General features: G+C 39.9%; 2 protein-coding genes and 2 long non-coding RNA genes across 4 annotated transcripts in view; 2 read left to right on the forward strand and 2 right to left on the reverse strand.

Annotated features, from left to right (window-relative positions):
* LOC118417433 overlaps positions 1-1756 on the reverse strand; it is a 3705-nt gene extending 1949 nt beyond the window's left edge. The window contains exons 1-2 of the mRNA XM_035822994.1: positions 1672-1756; positions 475-578 (exon numbers count right to left, since the gene is read on the reverse strand). Of these exons, the coding sequence (XP_035678887.1) occupies positions 475-578; positions 1672-1756 (189 nt within the window). The remainder of the gene's footprint in view (positions 1-474; positions 579-1671) is intronic.
* Positions 1757-2093: 337 nt separating this feature from the next.
* On the reverse strand, positions 2094-3936 carry LOC118418350. The gene is made up of 4 exons (XR_004831442.1): positions 3777-3936; positions 2944-3037; positions 2439-2521; positions 2094-2166 (listed from the first exon to the last, which is right to left on the reverse strand). It is a non-coding gene; the product is annotated as an uncharacterized LOC118418350 (long non-coding RNA).
* A 1577-nt stretch (positions 3937-5513) lies between these two features.
* LOC118417343 (partitioning defective 6 homolog gamma-like) overlaps positions 5514-17452 on the forward strand; it is a 31872-nt gene continuing 19933 nt past the window's right edge. The window contains exons 1-2 of the mRNA XM_035822892.1: positions 5514-5914; positions 6311-6533. Coding sequence (XP_035678785.1) covers positions 5852-5914; positions 6311-6533 — 286 coding nt within the window. The 5' untranslated portion in view covers positions 5514-5851. The remainder of the gene's footprint in view (positions 5915-6310; positions 6534-17452) is intronic.
* Positions 15848-17266, forward strand: LOC118417344. The gene is made up of 2 exons (XR_004831363.1): positions 15848-16054; positions 17096-17266. It is a non-coding gene; the product is annotated as an uncharacterized LOC118417344 (long non-coding RNA).

The raw sequence follows: 17452 nt of genomic DNA on the forward strand, positions 1-17452 counted from the left end.
CTCTACTGTATTTAGATGGTAGAGTTCTTTTTAAACAACTCTTAGTCTTTAGTCATAGAAGGGTATATCTCACTGAAGCTGCAGTACGTTGATGGTGCTAGAGTTGGGGCTGAGCAGGTGTCTAGTGGTAGACATTTGGTCCATGGTAACCTATAAATCTTTTAGATGTCTCTTGTGGAGCTTTTTGGACAACCAGCCAATTGCCTGCGCTTGTATTCACAGAAAACATGTCAAAATGAATTGTGCTTACCTGACATAACAAAGAGTAACTGTATAAACTTTAGACAAGCAAAAGCTGTACATCAATCGATAAATTCTAATTGAACATAATAAAGTAGAAGAAGAAAATCAATTAGAACATGCACCCTCCTTTTCTGAAGAATTGGTACTGGCTGTATTTATTCAGAGCTCTGCTAGGTGGCTCTCTTACACATGAACTTTCATTGTACATATGTGTATTATATCAACACTTACCTCTTCCTGTGAGACTTCTACACCCGCTTCTTCTACCAGCTGGGTCAAATGCACTTGGCTTTCAGACTGCATGGAGTTGTCTACATTTTCTGATGATGGGCCTGCTAAAACAACAACAACAATAACAACAACAACATTAATAACAATGACTTTCACATTTGTCCTTTCACAGTGTAGGTTAGAAATACTACAATAAAACACTCAAATATTATTCAATTTTAATGCCAAAAATGCAATAAGCTGGCTTGCCTATCTTAGTTCAGGAGAAGATGTAGTAATGCTTTTAACAAAAAACGGCAAGGGCGTGCCAGAAATAGCTAGCTTAGTTCTCAATATCCCACAAACAAAGACTTAGTGCAAAATGTTTGTCATGGCTTCAAGATTTCCACATATTTACCTCTATATCCACTGGACTTTGTATTTGACTCTTAAACGAGCAAATATTTATTCTCAAGCTTAATCCTTCTAAAAGGTTTGGAATCTGAATGATTTTAAAGTTGTAACATCATAGCAGTGTTAACTGTCAACAGTCAAGTTAATTCTTTGCATTCTGACTGTGACAGACTATCGGAGGCAACTTGATATTGACAATTTCACAGCAATACGTTGTAGCTTGGTAACTGGATTAAAAGTAGTGAGCTAGTTGATACAACATTTCTGGGTCTTTGCACGAAACACCCCTTAGGGAAAGCCTACTTGATCCTTTTTAACAGTTGTCTCGATGACAAATTGGACACCTGTTTGGAAAGTTTAATGCCGGGCAAACTTCTGTTACATCAGTTACAGGGTTCTAGCCAGTGCATTTCTAGCGTAACAAGCCACTACACTATAATTTGCAACCACCATGCTAAAATAAAGACCACTACGCTAATGTTCAACTAGCATAGTGGTACTTTGCTATCATTTACTTGTTGAAAAATGTCTAATCAAATATGAAAAATTATGATATGCCACTCCAAACTGACCAAATTACATGTTAGCAGAGTTACAGTAAGTCCCCTCATGGGTACCCTTATCATGCCAACTTTTTACTCTACATTTTGAAAATCTCAACGTGGAAAGACCCTCTTCCACACTAACCTTTCCATTATACTAATTTAAAAATAAAATCGTGAAAAGTAGAACCCTGCAGTTACCACAATGTCAGAGCATTGGGGGGTAATACTCTGTACAGGAGCAGACATACTCATACCTTACCTTCTGACTCCTCCTGTGGGACTTTGTTTCTTGACACGTCACTGTAAAACAGTGCAGAAAGTTTACTATAGTAAAATCCAAACATTATGATGTAATCTTCAAGCAGATACTGTAAAACAGTGCAGAAAGTTTACTATAGTAAAATCCAAACATTATGATGTAATCTTCAAGCAGATCTATCAATGGCCCATGGATGCTGTTTTGGGCCACAGCGACGTTAGCATCCATTTGCAGGTGCAGCATTTGAACGGTTCGCACATCTAAATAAAGAGAAGTTCAGTTCAAGAATCTAAAGTGTCTAAACATGTCTTGTTGTTATCCGTCCGTACTTCTTACATTACTCCTTTTGTTACAAACTCTCGTCTTAGCAGTATTCCAAAAGAACCAGGTAAGAACATCTACCCCCCTACACAAAGATAGAGGCAGCTATATGTACTACAATATTCCCACCTGTGCAACAGTGACATCATCCTTCTGACTTGTGGCAGCTCATTGCTATAAACATGTACAAACAAAACAAGACATCAAGAGAAATTAGGCTCACACAATTTGCATAATATCTTTTACTTTCATTTTGAGTTGCAAATGTATTTTCATTTAAAGTAAGTCTGCATAATTGAAATGAAAAATGACCATTTTTTGTGACAGAGATGCCTATTCCAACATGACTGTTTGGGGAGGGCAGATTTAAAGAAAAGCAATTTCAAAGAAAAGCTTAAATTTTAGTGAAAACCTTTACCACAATATAAGGGCATTGTGAAACTCACCAGTCTTTGACATCGGAGTAGAAGTGGCCACCCTGTCCCCACAGTGTAAACTTCTCCACCAACAACATGAACTCCCAACTATTCTGTAATATCAGTAAGAAGAAATACTGCATACCTGGTAACTGCACACATGCACAGAGGCTCCCATGTATTGTGCACAAATGTTGTATAACTACAGCATGAGCACTATTTCCAAACTACGACTTGCACACCATAGTGCATTCAAATTGCTTTTTTCTGCTGGCAGGTATGGAAGTCAAGTTATCCGTTTATCAACAACCGGACCGATACACCGTAAGCTTGAACACATTCATTTGCTTCCCGCCTGTTGTATTCCGATGATGAGATTATTCGTGCACTCTGATCCATCCATAAACATCATCGCCGGCATGGGACGCATCTCATTGTCTCTACGTAGTTTTTACATTTTAACTGTTTGTACTGTTTGTATGGGTCACGGGCATGATGCAAATAAATAAACAAAACAAACAAACAGTTACCTCACCTCTCTCATGACCTGATTGACGATGATAGAGTATTTCTTCAGAATGATGTTCATGCCAGGCAGACTGGACAGCTCACTTTCAGTCTGGCTGCAACTGGGAACAGCATACATGAAGTAAACTTTGAAAGTTCATTCAATCCACAGACAGCACACTGGTTTGGCTAGTATGTAAACATGTATCTAAAGTGATTCTCTGTTTTGTATTGTCTACATAACCATTTTTGTAAACTAAACTATATACATGTATCGGTGAACACAACGTAACCTTTTATATTGTTGACTTGTCCAGTTACCAGGGCTAGCCCTTGATAATAGCCACTGGCTAGTTGGGCAGCCCTGGCTGTATTTCTTTGTATACAGCCAAATAGATCCATTTGCTATCATAACTAGTAAACAATAAATTTTCCTCCGACTGCAGTGTATAGACTGACTGCTAGGTGGTGCTGCATTGCCAGGGCTCAAAATTCATTTTGGGGAATTTCTGGTGCAGCTAACCTAAACATTTAGGTGCACAGAAACAATTTTGGGTGCACAACATGACAGAATTTAGCATGTCAGCAAAACCTCATAATATTACAACCCTTACTGCCTCTTTTCATAGCACCCATCTGAAATACCATAGCAAGTTTTTGAAGATTGTTTGATCCCAATCACTTCAACCCTACACACTGCCAATTTGGGCATGTGTAAAGTAGATATCTTCAGGCAGATCTACTGTTGGTTTAAGGAGCTTTGCTGGCCAAGGAGTGTTCTGAGCCACCAGGGCTTGGCCAGCTAAACTCTTCATGCCACCGGTAGATCTGCCTGGAGATTATGAAGTACAGGGGTCTCACCTTTCATCATCTTCGTCTGTCTTCAAAGCCTCATCACTGAAGAGAGCCTTGATGAAGACTTGACTGTCACATACGGTTCCCTGGTAGCCTGCCCTGTCTGTGTCCTGCCTGGTCTGGCTGTCGTTAACATCCAGGTCTATCTGTTCTCTTCGGTTTACCTGTGTGAAAGGGAGAAACATTACGCAACATTACTACCATGTAATTATCTTGTATTACTATGTATTATATCTGTATCTGTATCTATATAGCTGGTATAACCGCCCTTCGGCGTAACACACCAGCTTCGCAGGCACGCGGTGCGGCAGCAGCTGATTATATTACACTGAACGATCCATCACACCTAACTTCTGCACGGTGGGTACTGAAGATTATCAAAGTTTTGGATATGGTTTTGTTTATAAAGGACAGCTAAAGAAATCTCAAGAATAGCCCAGTTTCTGGAAAGAAGGTCACATAGAATCTTGTACTATCCAAATCTCAGTGTGTACATCAAAGAACAAATCTATGGTTTAGTTCTTTGAACAACCATGAAAAAAATCATCCAACACCTCCTCTGTTGACCTCACTTTACTCTCTTTTACAAGATCTCTTCAGTGCCACTGACAAAAGATAACAGATGTTATCTGAAATGTCTGACCATTTCCAAAATCGCATCCAGTTGCTTGAGCTATTTGGCGCATTTTACCTCTATAACCCGTGCTATGACCGCATCATTACGGCACTGTTCAGGGTTGGTGTGGTTCATGATGGTCTTCACTATCCATGTGCCTTGCTGAAGTGTGCTCCTCCCGAAGTTGTAGTGAAACATTCTGTGCAGAATTCACTCCACCACCTACAGGGAACAACCTGGAGAAAACAGTTGCAGAATTTTAGCTTAGAAAAATAGACTAAAACTTTCTAGTGTGCATTTTCTTAAACATGTCCCTGAGCCCAATACATGATAGATGTAGATGTCAAACTCATATTGATATAGACTTAGGCCATGTTGATTTGGTTATGGGGATGAAATCTAAGCATGATTAATTTCTGTTCATTTAAAAGACAATTCAATAACAATGTAAACCTTACACTAAGTTACAGATCAGCTGCAAAGTGATTGAATATAAACTGCAATAACAATATTGAAAAAAATATGCCAAAATATGTAAAAACATATTGCAAAATGATACTAATGAATGTCATAGAATGCCAAAGTCAATTCTAAAGACTCAAAAAAGATGTGAAGAAACGAAAATGAAGAATGATACCATTTTCTGCATGTTGAGTCATCTGTTCAACGTCCCTAACAGCATGGATTTCATGATGCCTGGAGTCAGATTTTGTATTCACACGCTCGCATCAGTTTTGATGTTCTCAGAGGATGTCATCCATATAATTATAATCAAATCAACACGGCCTTGTTGCAAATACTAGTATATGTAATCTCATTAAATGGACCCATTTAATGCCATAATGCCACAGCCATTTACAAAATACATGCATTTACAAATCGCTTTCGTAAATATTGGCTATCCTATACCCACTCTTCCGCACATTCCTAGATCTATCATGTGCACACTCGAGCATACTTACCTACAACTGACAAATCCATTTGTGCCTATCCCCTTGCCTGGGACCTGTAGTTATCAAGAAATATCGGAACTTTCGAAAAACAAAATACTTTTTTTAGACTAGCCGCCATTTTTAATACCCACAATGCTTTGTTCAGGAGCGGCTACGTCATCGGTTTGTGTTTTGTCTGAAACAACCGAGAAAATCGGACTTTCCTTGTGAATTTGGGTGGTTTGAATGATATGGTTGAGTTTTGGTTCCAGTATTAGGACTAGGGGTGTTTCTATCGGGTGTATTTGTCCTTTGATGTTTTGTTGCGGACAGTTTGGAAGTTGGGCGGGGATATGACGTCATCAAAACACGCGTATTCAATTTCTTGGGGGCTGTCGCCTTCATTAGAGATGACACTATGCACGGAGGGCGGACTTCGCGCCGGCTACACTGACTTCTAACCCTATTTTACCCGTCTGGAGGACCAGGAACGCGCTAGAAATACAACAGAAGAGGCAGGGAAGGCCTCGAGGATGTCAGGGAAGTCAAAATCGCTCGCTCGGGTGAAGAGCGGAGTCGTCGAGGTGAAAAGTAAGGTAAGAAAAAATCCGTGTCGCGAGAACGCGTACCCTTGTCTTGGGCTGGACTTTCGTTGTTGTGTTTGAGGGCGTGTTTTAAGATCAAGGTACAGGGTTTGGCTCGATTGTGGGGCGTCAGGCTATTGTTTCAAGTCTGGGGGAGGTTCTACAACAAATTTGTCGCCGAATTCGGGAAGAAACGAAATCTGAAAGAGCAAGAGTTTTCATGTGTTTTGCTTGCATGACCGGCTGTGTTGGTAGAGTCCAGCCGCGCTTGCACAACCAACCGCCCTGGCTAGCTAGCCTACATAGTTTGACATAGCCTACAAGTTTGACCTTCTTTCCCCCTCCCCCTTGATAAACCGGCATACCTCGCCCTGTCTGATCCGAATTCCACTGTCTCTGTCACTCCAGTTCGACGCCGAGTACCGGCGATGGGCCCTCGACAAGACGACCATCGAAAAATTCGACGATTTCTACCAACTTGTTGAGCGGAGACACCACCTCGCCGACATTCCTTTTACCCTGTGCTACACGGACCCGCACGGGGATCTCCTGCCCATCAACAACGATGAAAACTTCGTCAAGGCCATGAGCACTGCGGCTCCGGTGGTCAGACTTATCGTGCAAAGAAAAGGTGAGTTCGGAAAGATTTTTTATTTCTAGGCCAAAGGGGGGAGGGGGGCGCGCAAAGCCACTCCTGGATCAAACCAAGCATGAAGTACCTTTGCCGTGTAATCGACCCGACTGGGTGGTATTTTCTGGGTTATGGACAGCTCTTAACTCACGATTTAACTTCAGAACCTGCTTAGAGCCCCACGGGAAACCGTTAAACTCCACAGGAATCGTTTTATCAAACCATCTGGAGTGGAGTGACTCCTGAGTTTGAAAGGTAGAGATTCTGAACTTGGATAAACAGATGTATACATGATGTAGAAGTATACAGTACTGTCATGGGAGCCTGTCTGACTCAGCACTAGAACATCCACTTCCTGTGCTTCAAACATTATATCCCCAATAACTCATGGTTATCTGCTAATAGTGCCAAGAAGGAAGCAATTTCAGGCTTAGTTTGCACCGGCACACGGATTGTTATCACAGGGTGGAACAATTTTCCTTTCTTGAGTAATCCTCGCTTGTTACGACTTCCTGCTCTCGGCGGTGAAGTGCGGCTACCCGGAGTTCGCTGTTGCTCGGTTTGTTTAGTGTTAGCTGAATAAAGACGAAATCTGTACCAAAGCGATATCGGAAATGTCGTAGTCATAGCAAGGAAATAACAGTGGCTACATTCATGTGTATGGTTAATGAAAATGTAATGGTGAGAATAGGCAGGTTTCCAAGTAATTCCATAGCTAATATGCACACTTCAGCATCTGTGGCTTTTCAGACAGAGTTGAATGCCCTGTGGCCTGTGTGCATGTATCTAAACACCTTAATTCAGTTCTACTTGATCCAATGTTTGCCTTGGCACGGACGGTAGCCCCAGATTTAGCGAGCATGTTTGATATGTACTTCCCCCCTGCATTTCACCCACATATCGGATTATGAGTTGACATGCCAGGCGTGTCGCGGTCCCCGCCAGCCGGGACACGTAACCCCGACGTAACCGCGCCCGGATCCTGTCGAAAGTAACGGGTCGCAGGTTTCCGTGCGTCCTAGGAAACACGTTCAAGCGCATGCTGGAAGAATGCGCTCATTTCGGGGTCGTGTCACCCCCATACAAACCCTTTTGACAAAGGAATTCGGGGACAAGGAAAGCTAATAATGACTCGGCTTCCTTTTGAAACGGACATGCCGCAACCAGTCATATCCATATCCTTCAGAGTTCCCTGTCTCTGTCGCATTCCAGAGGAATTCCTTCGCATTAGCTACTGCCCTACTTCAGCTGTCTAAAAACTGCTCTGCAATGCCAGTGTTATCTGGGAGAGTGTAATTCAATTACCATCCTAGCCCTTGGTAGATCGATCTGTATTATTAGATCCTTGTTTTGCATAATTGATTAACGTGGTTTGTAGACCTGTCAACCATGGGCAGGGTCATGCTAAGTGGTTTGGGAGAGGGTCGTGTTTTTGTTTGGGACAGAAAAGGGGTCGGGAGTATTTCTGTGTGTGTTTGTTTACTACAACTGGGTCAACGCAAGACAGAAGTGACTTGCGTATGCATGAGATGTACACAGTTGAGATATGAAGTAGGGCAAGCTTTATTTCGTCAGATTAAAAAGACAGATTTTTTTTAAAGAAACCATCACATCGTACCAAGGAGCTTTTATCGTACATAACATTCCAACCTCACCACGTATACCACCATCATTCTTCCATGTAAATCACATTGTAAAGTACAGAGAGAAGTGACTTGCGTGTGCATGGGATGTACACAGTTTAGATATGAAGTCGTGCAAGCTGTACTTTTTCGGATAAAAAAGGCAGATTTTTTTAGGAAGCCGTCATCTTGTCCATAACATTCCAACCTCACCACGTATACCACCATCATTCTTCCATGTAAATCACATTGTAAAGTATAGAGAGAAGTGACTTGCGTATGCATGGGATGTACACAGTTGAGATATGAAGTTGGGCAAGCTTTATTTCATCAGATAAAAAAGACAGAAATTTTTAGGAAGCCGTCACCTTGTGCATAACATTCCAACCTCACCACGTATGCTACCATCATTCTTCCATGTAAATCACATTGTAAAGCACAAAGTGGTCCAACTGTTTGTCATTCCAGCAATCCAAAGGTCTTTAGACGGGTTGGTGACTTCCCGATCGTGGTTGCTATGCACAGACAGCCACCAGTCTCTTAGTAAATGCTGCTACTGAGACAAAAAAGCTGGGCGACTCCAATATCAGTGGGACAAAAGTTACTTGAATGTAGTGGGTGGAGATACAACAAGTACAGTCATGAGTCAGGTGTTAGACATACCTGCACATAGGTAAGCCCGTGTTTACTGTACAAATACACAATTATTCGTCAGGATTCTTTCAATGAGTGAGAACAGAGAAAAGCTACGAAGAACTTCAGGAAGGTTTTGTAAAATGTGGACACACGGACATTTTACATGCAAAATATACGATGTGAGGCAACAGTCTGAATAAGCAATACTTTGTCTTGGTCCTTATCTGATGACGACAAATGTCTGTTAGTGTTAGAGCTGTTGGAATGAATTGATTTTAGGACGACTTTGACCATTGTACAGTCTTTGTAGTTTGTACGTAACTGTGGTTCATGAGTTCGATTCTGGATGGGCATGATGCAATCAGGAATGTTGACACTTTGAGGTCATACATTACATGTAGATCTGATGCATTGTGTTGTTTTGTACAAGATTGACTATAGAAGCATGATTACTAAATATAGTGTAAAAGAAAATCATCAATATTATGTGAAAATTTTCATAAGCATGTTAAAAGACTGAAATCTAAGTTTTTGTACCCAAAACTCCATGTTCTTGAAAATCAATCCAGCTAGGTTATCTTCTTTTCATGTTCTGCAGTCTTATTTCTTTATCAGTGGTCTGGCATTGCTGTGTGTTGTGAATGACTAATTGGTTTACATTAAGGACAGTTTTAGTATATGCAGGGCATGTTTTTTTTTTTTTTAAATATTTGTGCCCCCCTCCCCAAGCTGGTTGTTTAATCAGAGTTCCCACACAAATTCTTGAAGCCAACCACCCTGGGTGATTCCGTTCATGGTTCAAATAGCCCCGAGCCAGTGAATTGTGGTTAGATAATGCCATAGATATATATCACAGCTGTTACTGGATCAGAGATTGACAGTAGTGTACATGACATGTGCATACAGGTGTGTGCATTATCTCTGGTATTGTGTGCTAAGTCATGAATATTCATGAGTTATTGTCTGAAAGGATTTGCAGCATATCTCTCCCTGGTTGTTGTAATCCCTTACATTGGCAAGGTGTCAGAATCTTGTAGATATGAAAAGGGGAGACCCTTAGGATTTTATTTTTATCTTTAGGTTTTTGCTACAGTGTTGTTTCATACTCGCGATGCTAGACAGTCAAGTGCTGTGTCATTTATTTGTGTGCACTGCGCTATATGTGATTTATAGTAAATTGTACAGTAATAGTTATGATATTCCACAAACCAGGAATGTTGTAATGAATGCATTTGTCTTCCTGTACTATCAATAGGTGAACCCTAGGTGTTTTATTAGTAACATCTCTTCAAAATTGATACGTATGATTTATATAAACAAAAGTAAGTATCTCAGATAGATACGATGGTGATAAATTCGTAAGTAAAGATAGCAAGATGACAAAAATGATTTCGTTTTGCATGTTTTATCCTTGGGTTAGAGAAATACTTTTTCCTTGTAAATTGCATGTTGCAAGTGGGTATTAAAGCCTGCATTGTCTCTCAATATAAATACAACAGAATTTCTGACATAACAAACTTTGATTTACTTTACTTCAAAACCAGATATTGGCCATTTTACTTCAAACAGTCGGTAAATTACATTGTAGCAGATTACTTTACCTTTATATCCAACGTAATGGTTATTGTGGCTCTGTTTTTTTGATCACAAGAATATATAGTTTATCTAGTCAAACCTTGTTTTTATGGAAATCATTTGCAATTCTTGAACAACAAGGTGAAAATGACACTCAGTAAAAATTGAGGTTTTTTAAACATTTTGTGTCAGCCAGATTTTTTGTTCAGTCTGCAGATCTGACTAAAACATGCATTTTCCCAGAACCCTTGACATGAAGCATGGGTCTGTGCTATGTATGCATCATGGAACTGTTCACTGTCCAACTAATGTCTCACCTCTCTGCCCCTCCATGCCTTCCCTTGTCTGTACTGAAGAGCCTGAAAGGGCATAGCAATGAGAGGTAAAGTGACAAATTCCTTCTCTATTTCAGGCTTTCCAACCCATACATTTGTCAAAAGCATTACCTGATTATATATTTAAAACAGATGAAAATTGAATAAGCCTAAGCCTAGGGTTAGACTTGGCCAAAGTTTTGAAAATAAATTTTTCAGGCAGTTTCATTTGGTACAAATCTTTTCAGGGGTAAAGTGAAAAATTCCTTCTCCATCTCTGTTCTCAACTACAAACAGATATATGATAACAGATGAAAAATTGAGTAATGCATTGCCTGAGTTCTGAAACATCAGGTCAAGTTAAGGTAAAAAGATACTCGGTTTCATCTGTTACAGAGGAATGATAGGTAAAGTGAAAAATTCCTTCTCTATTTCAGGGTTTCCCAACCCATACATTTGTCAAAACTGCAAACAGATATATATGATATCAGATGAAAAATTGAGTAATGCATTGCCAGAGTTCTGAAAACATAAGCTGAAGGTAAAGAATAAATTCATCTGTTGCAAAGCTTTTGGTGGCTAAAGTGACAAATCCTTCCTCTATTACTGGCTTTCCAGCCCATAGATATGTGAAAACCACAAACAGATACAATAAAAGATAAAAATTGAGTAAGGTTTAGACTTCTTTGCTGAAGTTTTGAAAATAGATTTTTTCAGGCAGTTTCATTAGTTACAGAACGTTTTGGGGCTAAAGTACCAAATCCCTTCTCCATTTCAGGATGATGAAAATATTGCTTGAAAGAAAAAAAATCAGTCAGTTTCATCTGTTACACTTAGAGCTTTACATGCACTGCATGTGTCCAGATTTCTGATGTAAATTTTGATAAATCGATAAAAAAGCGAAGATTGAGACAGATGAACCATCAGAAGATCGCTCTCATTCTAGACAACTTCTATCCGTCATCCACAGAAACTGACCCCCACAGGTCATAGGTCACCACTTGCATTACACGCATAGTTGTTACAGGATACAAGGTAGTGCATGTAGAGGGAAACAGTGTTGAACTGTACTGTGGTTCCCTTTCCTGGACGGTACTTGATAAGAGCGAATCTCTGATAAAAGTTCAAGTCACCTCGGAGGCAGAGGTCAAAAGTTAAAATGGTGGTCCGAGATTCTGATTTATGGAGGAAAGGGAGGAAAAGATAGTGTGTGTCTTGCTCTTGGTGTTTGTATCTTTCTGTGACCTCTTTTTGTGTCATATATTTCAGTGTTGATACTGTCAATGTCGTCAGTGAATTAGAGTGGATTTTTGTGTCTTTCTTGACATTCTTTTTGTTGGAAAACAAGTATGGAAACGCTCTTGGTGTTTGTATCTTTCTGTGTTCTCTTTTTGTGTCTTACATAATACTAATAGTGTTGAAGATGATCTATGTTATCAGTAAAGTAGCATGGATTTTTGTGCCTTCTGGAAGGTTGTGATTCAGTCGTTATTCGTGGTCTCGTGCTTGTTTGTGTTTCGGGAGATAAGACGAATATTTCTGCACATTCTTTCTCCGGGGCCGAGCTGTTGCTATGGAAACCAGAATAAAGCCACCATGACATCACATGCAAAAACTAATTTTCTACAGGGATATATGCTCAGATTATATTCCTAGAGAAGGATTTTCGTCAATTTCTGTAGGTTTAATTCAAGGATTTTAAAACATTCAGAAATTGTACGATTAGATTCTAAAAATTGACCACAGATAGCTATTAATTATCATTCTCGTGTTACAACCTTATCAGATCATGAGTCAGGAAATGTATTTCCAAGCATGAACCAACAAAAGCACTGTATGGGGTTTCCCATCAGTGCATACAACATACAGCAAAGTTAACAATCCCCTTCAAACTAGATTCAAAGGTCTATTGAAAACCTCCTATCACACCCAACAATATCTCTGTCGGTGGCTTGCAAATGGTCAACGAATCCATGCAAGTTTGGCTGGTGGCAAGGTGCATACATGTACAATACATTCTGTGTGTGGGTATGATTGCTTGGCATGATATACAAATTGTGTATATTGTCATATTGTTGTGCCAACAATTTTCACAATGATTTCACCCAAAGTAAAGTCCTAATATCCGGTTATAGATCTGTATGTGGTAGCTAGTGGCTAGCCTATCGTAATAACAATAGCCAGGTGTGATACGTACGATTCAGTGATTCCCAATCAAATCAGTGTGATCGTGTCAATAGTTCATCAACCAAAACATTCAATTTAGAAAAAAAGTAGCCTATGTTGACCGAGATATAGCCTTTGACATGCTTTGATGAATTTTTACTTATTATACAAAGCAATAGACTGTGTACCCAAATCATACAGTTCCTACATTGACAAAGGTTGGACATCCAGGTGATCAGATATACGATACAAAGTTACTCAAGCAACTCAGTGATGTGGACACTGTCTGAAACATCTGACCATTTACAAAATTACAGTTGCTTGTATGCCTTTTGTAATTGCATTACCTACAGTAAATTTTGTGGAGTCCTGGTATTGCATGAAGCTACACTACAGCAGTGTCACTTGTTAACCATCCCCAGACATATCTATGGTTGCAGGCCATTAATTTCATCATGGGATTTGTCCATAACTGAATCTGGTGTCCGCTGTGACAATCTGGGAGTCAACCACCAAGAGACTAATCCATTTAGTTGTGATCCAATCACCTTCTGACAGCCACCAGACATCCATCCATCCAGGGTAACTTGTAGCCAGCCTGAAATCATTTTCTGTCCCCTTGATTTTAAATCCTATCCAAGGCATGAGGTTCCTAGGGGGGGTCTGGGGGCAAGCTCCTCTGAAAAATTTTGAAATCTAGACCCTTTGAAATAATATATCGTGCATTTTGAGGTGTAAATTTTGCTGGTAGACTAAGCTGTTCAACGGCATCTGTTTTGGTGAAAAATTACACAAGGGAGACAGTTTTTCATGTCTTAACAAATGAATTGTTGTCCGTCACAGGACGGAATGTGCAAATTTTTTTCCTTCCCCAGCTGCAAAATTCCGTCAAAGGACGGATGCTGACTACAACCCTGCATCCATCGCTCTGATCCAAATCTTGCTGCCTCGGCAGAAAAAGCAGTTTTGTTTGGATGTTGCTGGAGGGAAACATTGTCATTTCATCATAAAAATGTCACTGCGAGATGTGAAATTAATTATTTAGAGAGTTCCTTTGGTTGATGATCAGATATAAAAGGAATTTTATTGTGGAGACGACCTTATATGATGTGAAGAATAACAATTTTGTAACCCAGGAATGAAATCTTGGGTGCCAAGTACGATGCACATGAAGCTTAGGAAAATAGCAAGTAGAATGTTATGGTTATCATGTAGATATTTAGAATACCTGGTAGTGTAAACCTACGCAGGAGAATTTCATCACACAAATTGTTTGAATACCAATGTATGAAGTTTTGCTGTAGTACCAATTGAAGCCACCAGGGTGCTTAAAGCCAGTTTCTTTGATATGTCAAGACATGACCAAATTCCAAATTTCAACTGCAAACACAACTGTGATACCGAAAATATAACCTTCTTGGTGAAGGTAACTATAAAAAACATAACCTTCTCAGCAAAGGAATTAGGATATAAAAAAAACAGCATTTTGTCGGCAAAGGATAAAAACATTGCCTTCAAGATTGGTGAAGGTAACCATAAAAAAACATAACCTTCTCGGCAGCAAAGGATAAAAACATAACCTTCTTGGTGAAGGTAGCTTCCCAAAACACAACAGTAAATGGTTGAGAGCTCGTATTCAAGATTTGCTGTGGAGGGTAAAAATGACTTCCTTAGAGGTCTGCTCCATGACCTGGAGAGATAGTGCTTGAGCAGTCGAGCACTCAACAGCAACAACAATAACAACAACTAGAAAGAATTCAAAAGACGACACTGACAGGACAGTCTGTCCCATTCTGTCTGAAAGAGAACAGGTGAAATATGAAGGGCTTTGCAGAAAAATATCCTGAATTTGATGTCTAGGTTAAAATTTACCCTTTTGCTAGTCCACAGACATTCCATGTTAGTGTGATGTTGAAGAATTAAAAACAAGTTGTCAAACATTTTTTTCCAGACACAAAACATGCATGTACCTTGAGGTTGATAGGAATCTGTGTATACACAATGATTGTGCATGTAGTTAATTAATGATCAAGTCTGTCATCTTTGATGTTCCTAGTTGTTTCAAGATGGTTGAACCTCCTTGGTTGTTCTTGTTTCTTCAACATCTTTGCCGGAGTTTTGGATTACATCATGTGCTAACATGAAAAGTAAATTAGGTGGTGGTCAGCCATGTTTGGCAGGTTGTGTTTTCTGTCAAATTGAAACCCAGTTCTGTCACTTGGATGCCATCTTGTATCTCCTACCAGTCAGTCAAACAGTAGCTAACCACAGAATGACATCTCCAGTGTCTTCCTTTTTGCTTTGTTATCTTGTGAATGCTCTTGTGCACAAGTTCTTATCGCCAATTCGTTTTCAACTCATGCAAAATGGACCCTCTTTTCTTGTTGTCAGGCTCGGAATGTATCAAGAAATAATCATTATGAATAATGGCAACATGTTATATCATCCTTGAGGGTGTGGTAAAACATTGACTGTTAATAGGTATTCCAACGCTACCGCGAAAACGTTCCACCGCACGGCGATCGGTACATTTCTTACCATCTTCCCATACCCGCGGCACAAAAACTATCCGTTCCTAGAGGCAAAGTTACCCATGAAAATAAAGCATATAAGTTTCTCTTTCTTGTGATATGTTTGTTTAGTTTGTAAAATGTTCAAGACGCCAGAAATTTGCCGGTAAAAACGGCGCGCCGTGAGCGAAACGCCCGGCGTTGCGCGGGACGGGCCCAAAACTTCCGCCTGCACACGACCTCTAACCTTGTGTTTAGAGCGCTTGCGCATCGCTGTGTTAGACAGCAGCAGAATGAAAGTAGTATCACTGCAAAGAGCAGATTACGGGCTTTAAAATGATACCGGTGACAGTTGTAAACTTTTATTTTTTGCCGGTAAAAATTCCACTTGAAGCGATTGATCAATCTTTAATTGTAAAAATCTCCGCAAAAATTTTATTTTTGCCGGTTGTCACCCCTGTCCAAATGACGACAAAAAAATAGACTACGTTTTGATGTAATCGGCATGTCTATTGCATGCACGCCGGCGGATCGCGGAGCTTGTTTTCCTGGCGAGGTCGGCCCGAGCGCGCCGTGTTTGGCCGGCCGCGCGATCCTGACGCGCCGAACTTCGGCCGCGCGCCTCTTACAAATAGAAGTTATGTGACTGAAGCGGCACAAACAGATCCTTTTCGACGCTATGGAGCAGGAATTTCCAGGTAAAATACTTTGATGCATTTTTAGTGTCTGTAGATTGTAGGTTTGTTTTGGGATGGGGGGCTTTTGTGTCCTCAAGGAAGAAAATGTTTTCTTTTTTTCTTTAAATTTTTTTGGTCTGTCTATAGACAATGCCAGCAATGCAAAATCATGTCTTTATCCATGTTTTTAAGTCATGAGAGAATGTAAATTACAAACATTGCAGGTTTAGATTTATTAATCATTTTATTTATTTATTTCTTGTTATGTGAAATTGGCCTTGTGAATCATAAATTTTCTTGCCTTGTTCCAAGTTCAAAATACCATGGTGTATTTTTTTTACTTGTTGAACTTGAGGCAACCGTGGCCCCCGGTTAGGGGTCAGCCGGGGAACCTATGCCCAAATTTTTCAAAATAAATAATTAATGGCATTTTCAATATCCTCGATATTATTTGTGTGAATCATTTCTTGCCTTGTTCCAAGTCCAAAATACCACAGTGTATTTTTTTACTTGTTGAACTGGAGGCAACCGTGGCCCCCGGTTAGGGGTCAGCCAGGGAACCTATGCCCAATTTTTTCAAAACAAATAATTAATGGCATTTTCAATACCCTCGTTATTTGTGTGAATCATTTCTTGCCTTGTTCCAAGTCCAAAATACCATGGTGTATTTTTTTACTTGTTGAACTTGAGGCAACCGTGGCCCCCGGTTAGGGGTCAGCCGGGGAACCTATGCCCAATTTTTTTTTCAAAATAAGAAATCAATAGCATTTTCAATGTCATTGTTATTATTTGTCAAATCATTTCTTACCTCGTTCCGAGTCCAAAATACCAAGTGTATTTTTTCACTTGTGTGGCCACCTGTTAGGGTCAGCCGGGGAAGCTATGCCCAATTAAAAAAGATACTTATGGCATTTTCATTGTGAAGTAAGCTCGTTACAACCAGATTGCTCAAGTGCTCTTTGTGCCATGTGGCATTTTGTTTGACTTTGTACGTCTGGATAGTTAAGTAAAGATCATAAATCTGCAGTACTTACCTGCAATATTATATTCTTGTCTCTACAGTTTGGTAATGGCAACCTCCAAGACTTGGTACCCAGGTTCAGTCGTAGAAGATGGTGTAGAAGCAATGACACTCACTGACTTACCTTCTTCCATCCGGTTTTGGGAATTTATCTAATCTTAATCTATTTTAACTTCAAATCTTCTTGATGTATTATAAAGAATTCAGTTACATGCATGTGTCAGTCTGATTCTTTCTTTATAACCACTTTATTACGTCTTAAAAAAGAACTGTATAACTACAAATCACCATAGTGATGGTGTCGGGTACTTGGGTAGGACATCTTCGCCGCAGATAGATGACCATCATCATTCATCACCATGGTAGACACAATAATAAAACTAAAAGTTTTTAATTGT

This window comes from Branchiostoma floridae, chromosome 6 (assembly GCF_000003815.2).
Source record: "Branchiostoma floridae strain S238N-H82 chromosome 6, Bfl_VNyyK, whole genome shotgun sequence".
NCBI lineage: Eukaryota > Metazoa > Chordata > Leptocardii > Amphioxiformes > Branchiostomatidae > Branchiostoma > Branchiostoma floridae.